The sequence below is a fragment of the Falco rusticolus genome, chromosome 8, assembly GCF_015220075.1.
Source record: "Falco rusticolus isolate bFalRus1 chromosome 8, bFalRus1.pri, whole genome shotgun sequence".
Lineage (NCBI taxonomy): Eukaryota > Metazoa > Chordata > Aves > Falconiformes > Falconidae > Falco > Falco rusticolus.
In genome coordinates this window covers 10,356,675-10,368,147 of record NC_051194.1, presented here as the reverse complement: position 1 = coordinate 10,368,147, position 11,473 = coordinate 10,356,675, and the positions used below count along the sequence as shown (strand labels likewise).

At 62.7% G+C, this 11,473-nt stretch overlaps 1 protein-coding gene across 1 annotated transcript; it reads left to right on the top strand.

Annotated features, from left to right (window-relative positions):
- The first annotated feature begins 1,272 nt into the window (after positions 1–1,272).
- RGS14 (regulator of G protein signaling 14) lies at positions 1,273–8,797 on the top strand. Its single transcript, XM_037398514.1, has 15 exons — positions 1,273–1,476; positions 3,375–3,396; positions 4,605–4,759; positions 4,866–4,958; positions 5,542–5,685; positions 5,851–6,000; positions 6,191–6,311; positions 6,400–6,524; positions 6,601–6,804; positions 6,909–6,985; positions 7,151–7,277; positions 7,646–7,727; positions 7,907–7,965; positions 8,182–8,296; positions 8,534–8,797. The coding sequence occupies exons 1-15, from the start codon at positions 1,432–1,434 to the stop codon at positions 8,767–8,769; spliced, it is 1,755 nt and encodes a 584-aa protein (XP_037254411.1). The 5' UTR covers positions 1,273–1,431; the 3' UTR covers positions 8,770–8,797.
- The last annotated feature ends 2,676 nt before the right edge of the window (positions 8,798–11,473 follow it).

The following is an 11,473-nucleotide window of genomic DNA, read 5'->3' as shown; positions in this document are numbered from 1 at the left end:
CCAGCAGCCCACTCCAGCCCAGGTGGGGTGAGGGATTCATCTGTTCACCATTTGGATTAAATATATTAATTAAGCAATCTTTGATTCTTGCATGCAGCAGTTCAGTCCTTGGATCAGGTTTCCTAGCAGAGAGGTTATCCTTGTGGTGAGGACCATGAGTCACGCACTCTTGGTGAGACATTTTTATTTATAACTCCTGTTGCAAAGCCAAGCCAAACAACACAGCTATGCTCCGACAAAGGGAAGGGGAGAAGCACGATTGCCCCCCGCTCCACTGCTGCTCCGTGCTGCAGTGGGGGGCAGAGGGGCAGCAGCGGGAGCCACCCTCCACTACCCCCTGCCCTGAGACCCTGCCAGGGCTGCTAATGCCACACCGCTTTTGTGCATGTTCACGGTGGGAACACTTCATTTTTCTCTGCATAGATCTGCACCCAACTTAATGTTAGGGTTCTGCTTTTGATAGGTTAATCACCCACCTTACGTCCCAGTTATTAGCATTTCCATGAGTGGGTTGCCATGGTGCTGTGCGGTTTATCCTGTAACTGTTAGTTACTTACATTTCCTAACAAATATCCTAAAATATCCTCAACTGGTTTGTGGTTGCTGATCAAGATGGAACCCCAACCTTAGGAAATGGGCAAAACTGCTTAGGCATCAGTTTGGTGACTCCAAGCTGCACGTCCACCGCTCCTCCCTGCCAGGCTCCGCCGGCATCTGTGGCAGCTCCCCCCAAACGCCTGGGGCACCCCCAGACCCACTGCGTGGTGCAGGGCTGGGGGGCAGCTGCGCGCCCAGCCGGGTGTGACTAGGGCAAGCAGCACCAGGCTGGTGGCAGGGTGTGTTGGGGGTGTTGATGCCCACCTGCCCCTGCATCCCACCTCCCCGGGGTGATGTGACGCCCAGGAGGAGCCCCTCTGGGCTGCCCGGGCTGCCGGGAGCCGTGGTGATGGTGCGGTGACCCCGAGGTGGCACAGGCCGTGCTGGATGGGCGCTGAGGGGGATGGGGTTGGGGATTCGGAGGGGGATGGGGATGGGGATTCGGAGGGGGATGTAGCTGCGGATGGGAACGGGGATGCCGATGGGGATGGGGTCACGGATGCAGATGCAGATGGAGACAAAGACCGGGATGGGGACCGGGGTGCGGCGGGGCCGCGGCGCCTCCTGGCCCGGAGCTGGAGCCAGTGCCCAGCGGGGCGGTGCCGGGGCCGGTGGCGGTGGCGGCAGCGGCAGCGGGGCGGGAGGGCGGCTCCGCTCCCCCCGCTGCGGTCTCGGTTGCCATGGCGACACTTCCTGTGGCAGCCGAAAGCGGTAGTGCCGGGGAGCGCCGGGCCGGGCCGGGCCGGGCCGGGAGAGCCGCGCCGCGCCGCCGGCCGGGGATGCTGCGGGGCCGCGGGCCGCGCCGGTAGCGCGCTCGGCCGGGCGGTGCCAGGCATGCAGGGCAAGGCCAAGCTGCTGCTGGTCCACAACGGCCGCATGGTGAGTCCCGGCCCGGGGCGCCGGTCTCCATCCCTCGGGGCTGCCCCGCCCGGCGGCACGGCGCGAGGCCGGGTACCGGGCAGGCAGGGGCTTTGGGCTGGGTACCGGGCAGGCAGGGGATGTGGAGGGGATAACGGGCAGGCAGAGGGATGTATGGGGCCGGGTACCGGGCAGGCAGGGGATGTGGAGGGGATAACGGGCAGGCAGAGGGATATATGGGGCTGGGTACCAGGCAGGCAGGGGCTGTGGGATTGTGTAGCAGGCAGTCAGGAGCTGTGTGGGGCCAGGTACTGGGCAGGCAGGGGGTTGTGGAAGGGATAACAGGCAGGCAGAGGGATGTATGGGGCTGGGTACCAGGCAGGTAGGGGCTGTGTGGGGCCGGGTACTGGGCAGGCAGGGGCTGTGGGGCTGGGTAGCAGGCAGGCGGGGGGTTGTGGAGGGGGCAATGGGCAGGCAGAGGGATGTATGGGGCCAGGTACCAAGCAGGCAGAGGGATGTGGAGAGGATAACAGGCAGGCAGGAGGTGTGGGGCTGGATTACAGGCAGGCAGGGTGCTGTGCAGCTGGGTCCTGGGCAGGCAGAGGGGTGTGGGGTATATAACAGGCAGGCAGGGGCTGTGGGGCTGAGTATTGGGCAGGCAGGGAAGAGTGGGGCTTGGGTATCCAAAGCAGGCAGACATGTAGAGGGGTGTTAGGGATGGCAGCAGTATATGGGGCTCGGTAGCAGGCAGGCAAGGACGTATGGGGCTGGGGTAACAAGCAGGCAGGGGTTTATGAGGCTGAGACAGTGATATAAGTGGGGATGTATGGCACTGGGGTAATGGCCAAGCAGTGACATATGGGGATGGGATAACAGGGGTCAGCAGTGCTGGTATGTGTGAGGCTGAGTGGCACAGGCAGGGCAGAGCTATGTGGGTGTGGGCAGCAGGGATGGATGGGGAAGAGCAAAGAGCTGGCAGGATAGCTGTATGTGGGGCTGGGGTAATGGGCAGGCAGGGCTGGGATGTGTGGGGCTGGGGTAAGGGGCATGGCAGTGGCCTGTGGGGTGGGGTAGCAGAGACAGGCAGGGGTGGGATAGTGGGACTGGGGTATGTGGGGCTGGGATGGGGACAGGCTGGAGCTGTGCAGAGTACTCTGGGGTGTGTGGGGCTGGCATGGTGGGGGCATTGGCTGGCCAGGTCAAGGACACCACTTCTGTGTGGCCCCAGGCAGGCAATGAGAAGCAGTGCCACGCAGGGTGTGCTTGGCTGGGCTTTGACTGTGAAGGCTCTGCCCATCTCACTGCTTTCTGTGGGTCCTGGAGTACCACATCCCTGCAGCTGGCATCTGGGGCAGCCCAGCAGGTGCTGCAGGGCACCTTGTCCTGCTGCACCCTGGGCTGGCAGCACCCAGTCCCTGGTTTTGGGCATCTGTCCTCCAGTAGCCCCAGGCCCCGAGGAAGAAGGGAGCAGGCAGCTTGCCTGCCTAGGGCTGTGGTTGTCCTTCCTTCCCTCCCCTTCTCCCCTCCTCTTCCTGTGCTGTGGAGGCTGCTTCTCTCCTCCCCGGGCAGCAGGCAGCAAGCAGTGGCGGGGTTACATCTGATAGCATCTGCCCTTTCCCAATAGCTGGCCTGGCCACAGGGTAGTAGATGCATGGGAGGTGAGAGGAAAGCTGCACACCCCGTGTAACACCCCAGCCCTACTCACTGCCCACAGTTGGGAGCCCTGTGTTCCGCTTCTGCCATGGGGCAGTGGTCCTGGTTGCAGCTAACACCAGAGCGGTGTTTGCTGGCAGCCCACGTCCCTTGCTCCTGGGCTCAGACTGGGCTTGCCTTGATGCTGCCAGCTCCCCGGGTACTGCTCTACCGGGCTGGCAGATGCCGTGTGGCCCCTCTCACCTCTCTTCTCTCCACCCCCACAGGGCCCAGCTGTGTCAGATGGAGGTAAGGCTGCTCTTTGCTCTGGAATGGGAGGCTGGCATCATTTCCAGGGGAGGGGGAAGCCCACAGCCAGCCTGGTGCCAGGGGCAAGGAGCCAGCAGAGAGCCAGATCCTGTGTGAGCACAGTCTGTGACATCGGCGGGTGCATGGCTGGGCCCCCGCGATGCCAGGCTGAGCCCTCTGCCAGGGACTTGCCGTACCCCCCCATCCCTCCCACACGGCCTCATTGTGCCTGTCCCTCCCTTCTGCTGCTCAGCTGGCAGCCTTGGGTGCTGGGGCCTGAGGGGGTTCCCAGGGCAGGTAGAACCTGGGTACCAGCCAGCCCTGGGTTCCCTGAGGGAGTCTGCCTGCCTGTATGTCTCTTACTGTGCACTGAATATCTCGGGTGCCCACTCACCTCTCTCAGCCCTGCTGCAGGATCCTTCCAGCGCAGGGTGCCAGTGGCTGGTGTTCCCACCTGCACACATGGTGGGTGCAGTTACCCCGTGTTTTGGGCAGGAGGAGGAGGGTGGGGAGCCTGGCAAAGCAGCTGCCTGCTGCCTCCACTGTGCCTGCCAGCTTTGATGGGAGAGCCCTACTTCCATACCCTTACCTCCTCTTGCAAATGACCCTCTGCTCCCAGCTGCTCACCAGCCAAACCAGTTCAAAAGCTGGGGTTGCCCCTGGGAAATTCCACCTTTTAGAGGAGGGAATCCATTTGAATGCACGGTCACCTTGGGTTTCCCCGGAGGAGGGGATGAGACTTTCTGTGCCCTGTTCTCACTGAGTTTGTTCTTTGCCATGGCCAGAGGAATGGAGGAGGTAAGTTCAGGCACGCCTACCCATCCTCCAAGCTTCCTTCCATGCTGTGTGAGCCCTGTGTCCCCTTCCGCCCCGCTTTCCCTCCCTGTCTGGGTGCCTTCCCCACTCATCAGCTTTGTTCCTCTGGGAGATGAGTCACAGGTGGAGTCACAGTGACACCCTGGGGAGGGAAGGACAGCCAGTGCTGGCAGGGAGGGCTGTCATGCCAGAAAGTGCCAGCTGTGGCATCATGACACTCAATCCACCGAGGATGCCACTGTGATGCCCCTCATGTTCCCTACCTGAGGGCTCACCAGCTCCGGTCAGAATGGGGTGGATGAACTTGCTGCAGATACAGAGCACTGCTGGTGACAGGGAGTGACACTGGGGGACACCCAGGCAGCGTCCCTCTGACTGTTTTTCTCTCTCAGAGTTAAATGCCTCCAGGGCCCGTGGCAGCAACCACAGTGTGAACAGCCTGCCAGGACCACCGGCCACATGCGGCTCCACACAGGGATCTGTGGTCAGCTGGGCCGAATCCTTTGAGACGCTGCTGCAGGACCGCGTGGCCGTCACCTACTTCACTGTGAGCGCTGCCACCCAGACCTTGGTCCCTGCTCCCATCCGCCACTGGCAACCAGCTGTCCCACAGTGCAGCGCCAGCCAGGCCAACAGCTCTCTCTGCCCCACAGGAGTTCCTCAAGAAGGAGTTCAGTGCCGAAAATGTCTACTTCTGGCAGGCATGCGAGCGCTTCCAGCAGATCCCGGCCAGCGACACGCAGCAGGTACTGTCCACTGCACAGCCACAGCGCAGCTGATCATGGGCCACAGAGCTGCTGGGAGGGAGATGGGCACAGGTAGAGACAGCTGTCGTGCATGCATGTCCCAGGGTCCCAGCAGACCCCTGCTCTGGGAGTCTGAGCTGGCTGGCTGAAGGCTCTTGCTGGGAGGAATAAGGAGATGGATGTGATATGCATCTGAAAAGCCACAGCCAGGACCGCCCACCCCACAGAGCAAGCATGCTTTTCCAGCCCAAGGCGTCCATTGGGTGGAGAATGCTGCTGGGAAGACAAAAGAGACCAAGGGCAGAGAACTAGACTGGGAAGGACAGAGCCATACAGCTGGGGGGGTCGGTTCCTACCTCAGGCTGTACCTCTGTGGAGAAACCAGCATATTGCACCCAGAGTCTGGCGCTGAGTGGGGGTGGCCAGCTCCAGTGCCCATCCTGAAGCCCCAGTACTGAGCTGATCCCAGGGGCGACTTGGCCCCTCAGGGCTCAAGTGGCTCCACGGGGTGAGCCAGGGGCTTCCTGCAGGGTGGTAGTGAGGAGGGGGCTCCTGGTCTCAGCCTGACCCCTTGCTCCCCCAGCTGGCCCAGGAAGCGCGGCGGATCTATGATGAGTTCCTCTCCAGCCACTCGGTCAGTCCCGTGAACATCGACAAGCAGGCCTGGATTGGGGAGGATGTGCTGGCCACCCCATCCCCAGACATGTTTCGCATCCAGCAGCTCCAGGTATGAGCAGCACCTGTGCTCCACCCCACCTGCAAATGGGGTCCACAGGACCACCCCACACATCACCCAGCATTGCTGCTGTTGCCATGGGGCCATGCCATGGGACAGTGGCCGGAGCAATCTAGGTGGGCAGGGGTCCTAAGCACTCGCTCTCTCCCTTTGCAGATCTTTAACCTGATGAAATTTGACAGCTACACACGCTTCGTGAAATCCCCGCTCTACCAGGCCTGCCTGCGGGCAGAGAGCCAGGGGCAGCCCCTGCCCGACCTGCGGCCCCACTCCCGCAGCAGCAGCCCCCCACCTGACCTCAGCAAGGTGAGCAAGGTGGGAAGGAGGGGCTGGGGACCTGTCCATTTGCCTGAGAAAATGGTGCTGTGTCCCTTCCCCTGCTGCTTGGAGCAAACCCAGCCCCAGGCTGAGGATAGACAAGCAGCCAGGGGACCAGGGAAAGGGAAGGGGCAGCCTCAGACGTCCCCATGCTGAGATGCTTCTCCATTTGCCCCAGAAGTCGAAGCTGAAGCTGGGCAAGTCCCTGCCTGTGGGTGTGGAGATGGCAGGCAGTGGTGCCAACCGCAGCCCCCGCCGGTCCTTCAGGAAGGGAGAGCGGCGGGAGCCCTCCTGGGCAGGTAGGTGCTGTGCTGAGTCGGGCAGAGGGACCATCCCACCCCTGAAGTTTGCCCGTCATCCCCACCACCATCCCCCTGTCTGTCCCAGAGGGGGGAGAAGGCGGTGGAAGTGCCACGCTATGGCGGGAGTCCCAGGGCTCACTCAACTCTTCGGCCAGCCTGGACCTGGGCTTTCTGTCCTCTGCCAGCACAGCTGCCAGCCCCTGGACGGAGGTGAGTCATCTCTGCACTGGCCCCACAGCATCACGCTGCCACCGGCCAGGCTCATCCTGCTGCATCTCTCCCGCAGAGCCATCGGAAGAGCCTGGGAGGCAGCGAGGCGGAGCTGCCGGCCAAGCCCATGAAGTACTGCTGCGTGTACCTGCCCGATGGCACAGCCTCGCTGGCCTCTGTCCGGCCCGGCCACTCCATCCGTGACATGCTGGCGGGGATATGCGAGAAGCGCGGCTTCAGCCTCCCCGACATCAAGGTCTACCTGGTGGGGAACGAGCAGGTAGGGCAGCAGGGGGGAGAGGGGGCTCCTGCCAGCCGGACTGTCTCTGGTCTGGGACAACATGCCGCTCCGCCTGCTCTCTCCTGATGGTTCGGCTCTTGCAGAAAGCACTGGTGCTGGACCAGGAGTGCTCTGTGTTGGCGGACCAGGAGGTGAAGCTGGAGAACAGGATAAGCTTTGAGTGAGTGGGAGCTTTGGGACTGATGCTGTTGCCCACAATGTCTAGCCTACATCGCGCTTGGCCACCCACCCAAGACCCCAGGCAGTCCTGAACACCCCGGCTCTGCCCCTGCTTGTCCTGCCTGTCCGTGTTTGCCTGCTGACAGCCTCTTCTCCCCCTCCACAGCCTGGAAATCTCCTCCCTCAATAAGACCATCCGCATCACAGCGAAGTCAACCAAGCGCATCCGGGAAGCGCTGCAGCCTGTGCTGGGGAAGTATGGCGTGAGCATGGAGCTGGCGCTGCTGCGGCGGGTGGGTGAGGGCTCAGCCTCTGCGGGCACGACCCCAGTTCTCCTGCATCTGGGATGCTGTGGTGGGGTGGGGCCTGGGTTTGGGGCTCGGTGGGTGGGTGTCCCTGGGTTTGGGGCTCGGGCCCAGGGCTGCTGGCAGTGACCAGGTGGTGGGGAGCAGCAGTCCATGCTGGGGGCAGCCTGTGGGCTTGTGGAGGGTCACCGGTATTTGAGGTGGGCTGTGGCACCCCACTGTGGGCTGTGAGGGGCTGGTGGGTGTGCTCCATGCTGTGCAGCCCATGACCTGGCAGGATTGGGCCAGGGAGCTCAGCCTGGCTGCCTTTGCCGTGCTGCAGCAAGCCTGACACCAGATGGCTCTTCCCGTTACAGCCAGGCGAGCCAGCTGCCCTGGACCTGGAGAAGCTGGTCAGCACCGTGGCTGCTCAGAAGCTTGTCCTGGAAACACCAGCAGGTAGAGTGTCCTCCTCCCTGAGCTGTGCTCCCCCCCCCCCCCCCAAGCCATGTGGCCCCACAGAGCGCTCACAGGGCCAGGCTGCTTTCTGCTGGCCTTGGCAGCTGCTACCTGGGGTGGGCTCCATCCTGTCACCAGCTGGGCCAGGGCCAGGGCGCTGAGCATCCCTTACCTTGCAGACATGCGAGTGACAGACGGTGCTGAGGCTGCAGCTGCCCCCTCCCCACTCCGGAGCGAGGTGAGCTCAAGATCCCACCGTCCCAGTCAGAGATGTCCCCACGGCTGCTGCCATGGTCCCTGGGGAAGGTGTGACCTGCTGCGACCCCAGCACATGCCACGAGGCTGGGCAGTGGGTGCCAAGGCAGGAGCCAGGCTGTGGGAGGGCGATGGGGACACGGTCTGAGGGAGCGCTGCCTCCTTGCCCCATCACTGATGCCTGGGCTGCTCATGACAGGAGGGAAGCCCAACAGGAGCAGAGCCCGGCACGCTGTGGGAGATGTCCTCCTCCTTCTCACGGCCCCGGTCTTCAGCTGCCACAAACCTGAACCGTCGCACGTATGACCTGGAAGGTGAGACTTGGCGTGTCTGAAACCTGAGGGGCTGGGGCAAAACGGGTGAGGGATGCAGGGCCCCTAGTCTGCTGGGGATAGGTGCAGTGTCCCATAGGTGCTGGCGTGGAGCACGAGGGAGGTGCAAGTGCTGTGCCTGGGACACACTCAGGGTGACGTCAGCTGGAGAGGGCAGCCGAGGTATAAGTACAGGAGCGTGAGTGCCAGGCTCAGGTGCATGACCTGCATTTCCCCCAGGGCTGGTGGAGCTGCTGAACCGTGCCCAGAGTTGTCGGGCCAATGACCAGCGTGGGCTGCTCTCCAAGGAGGACCTGGTCCTGCCTGACTTTCTCCAGCTGCCTGGACAGGATGACAGTGCCTGCAAGCAGTCGGATCAGCCCCAAACCTCTTACCCAGGCTCTGAAGGAAGCGGCCATCCTCAGCCTGCAGAGCCCACGCCGGCTCAGCCTCCGGTTGACCATGAGCGCCGATGAGTCCTGCTGCACGTCTGCACCCGGTGCGTGGTACCCCTGGGCCACGCCGGGGTTCAACGTGGGGCTGACCAGCCCCTGCCTTGCACCACTGACACTGCCTGGACCGCAGATTCATCCACCTCCTGTCCTGAACTGTTGTGTCGTGTCGCTGTGAGTGATTGAGCAGCTGCCATGCCCCTTGGTGGGGTCGCATCCTGGTGCACATTAAGGGAGTCCTGTACGTAGTTTGAACACCTGTTGCAAAGCAATTTGCAACAGCCCACACATTCCTGGCACTGTCCTGCTCAGTGCCTCTGCCTGCTCTGCCTGTGGCAGAGCTGCCCATCCAGCAAATCCTGCCTGTGCCATGCTGGCACAGCCCTGCTGACTGTTCAGGTGGGGAAAGCACCCTTCCAGCTGAAGGGTGTGCAGGATAGAGGGGTGAGTGGGGTGGCAAGGCAGGCTCCAGCTCTGAACCCCGGTGCTGTGGGCTGGCAGGGTCAGGGGAACACGTGTCCGGAGCTGAGGGCTGGATCTGGTCCCTGACCCTGCTGGAACAGGGCTTCCCTCGTTGTTGATGTGCAGGTCTACCCTTCCCAGGGAGGGTGAGCATGGCCCTGCCGGCCGGTGTCCGGGGCAGGTTGTTACTGTCTGCCTTGTGTGAGCATGGCTGGGTCTGATCCTGCCACGATAGCACTGCTGTTGTGGAGCAGGGCACCTGGTTCCTGCCCCAAGCAGAGGCAGAGTCAGCAGGTTGTGCCAAAGAAGCTTTCCTCCTGCCTGCAGGGAGACCCTGCGTGGGCAGCTGCTGAAGCGACCCGCAGGAGCAAATCACTGTAGGTCCCCTGCCCTGGCCTGGCTTGGGCTGCTGGTGCGTGGCCCTTGGGGCAGACCTGCCTGGTGCCAGAGGAATGCAGCACCCCTGGGTGCTGAGCATCTCAGCCTGGTGTGTGGGTACCCAGCATGTGCCCAGCCTGTCACCTCTGCAGGCAGCTGTACTGGGTGGTAACCTTGAGCCTGGCTCTGCCAGACGTGGCTGTGCCCGGTGGGTCCCCATCCTCAGCAGCTCCATGTCCCCAGAGGTCCCAGACACAGTAGTCTGAAATGGACACAGCCCCCTGACAGCAGCCAGGAGACCTCTGCTTTGCCCGTGCGTGCTGGGGTCCTTCCTGGCTGTGTCCTCGGTCACCACTCTGTCACCACTGCCTGCCAGAGGCAGAGGGGTGGCCCAGGGCAGCCCCAGGGCTCACCCAGGGACGGGGGCATGGCTACCCAGCCCCACGCTGCTGCAGCCAGCTGCAGCCCCACAGCCTCAGAGTCCCCCCGTGTCTCCGTGGTGCTGCTCAGTACCGTCTGTGGTGTGAAACTGGGGAAAATAAAGAGCATTGCCTGGACATGCATCCCTCTCCTTCCTCCGCCACTGAGGCCAGACCGTGCTTTTGCTGGCAGTAGTGTCCCCCAGCTCCCCTATACCCCATGCAGCCCCCCCGGCCAGGGCAGGGCTGGAGCCAGCCCTCAGGTCTGGTGCCACCCTGCCCGGCAGCAAGGGGCAGTGAGAGGAGCTTGTTTTCCCAGCACTGCTGATGGTGTAGGGGAAGCTGTGGGGCCATCATGACCAAGGACTTCAGCCCCAACCCTGTAAATGAGTGACAGCTGGAGCTGCCAGGGCCTCACTGGGTTAATGATTGTGGGGGCAGCTGGCCAAGAGCCCCCGGGCATGGGACAAGCAGAGACACTGGTCTCCTGCCTGCCGCAGCCTGGCACAGGGCTCTGCAGGTGCCACTGTCTGCTCCCCCCAGCCAGAAGCATCTCCAGGCCCTGCAGAGGCAGGACATGTCTGCTGCTGTGGCACCTCTTGCACATTCAGCTCCATCAGTTTGTGATTTGGTGGAGGCTTGGTGATGCTCCAGCAGCGGCAGGGATGTCCCCAGGCTGCCCCTAAGTACCCTGGGGTATCCGAGGGATCTCCCCTTGCTCCCCCCATACAATCGCAGCTGGTGTGTCCATGGTGATGGGTCCTGGGAATGCCCGATCCTGGAGGAACAGGGATGTAGCAGCTGTGCAGCCCCTCTGTGCCCGCTCCCCACAGGCACCAAGGCTGGAAAGGCCTTTGCCCCCTGGCTCTCCCCCAGGCAGACGTGGACACGAGCGGTGTGGGTGCCTTGTGGGTGGATGGAAACTTGGCAGGAGGTGCGTAAACAGCAGGTAATGATAAATGGCACCAAGGAGGTGGTGACAGCAATGCTGACATAGCTCTGCTCCTGCCCACCCTAGCATCGTGTCTGCTGGGAAGATGCAGGCTCTGCCCCACACAGCCCTCACAGTGCTGCCAGCTGCTCCGTACTGAGCCACCAGCACGGGTTGAGCAAGGCTATGTGCCACTGTCACCACCAGTGACAGGACACGGGGACCACACTGGTGCTGATGTAACCCACCGCCAATGCCCTGGCGGCAAGGACAGTGTGTGCCCGGGGCAGAGCGGGATCCATTGTGACTGATGCTCAGATGGGTCCAAGGATGGTGGATATGTATGTGGCCCCACCTCTGGTTTGGGACACACCAACAGCATGAACACCGAGCCCTTCTCCTCCTCCTCCTCCTCCTCCTCCACTCATGCAGGGGATGAAGCACCTGGCACCAAGTGATGGAGAGCTGAGGCTGTTCCAACATCGCTCCTCAGGCACTGGGCTCCAGCACTGCCCCAGCTTCACTTCCCACAGCACTG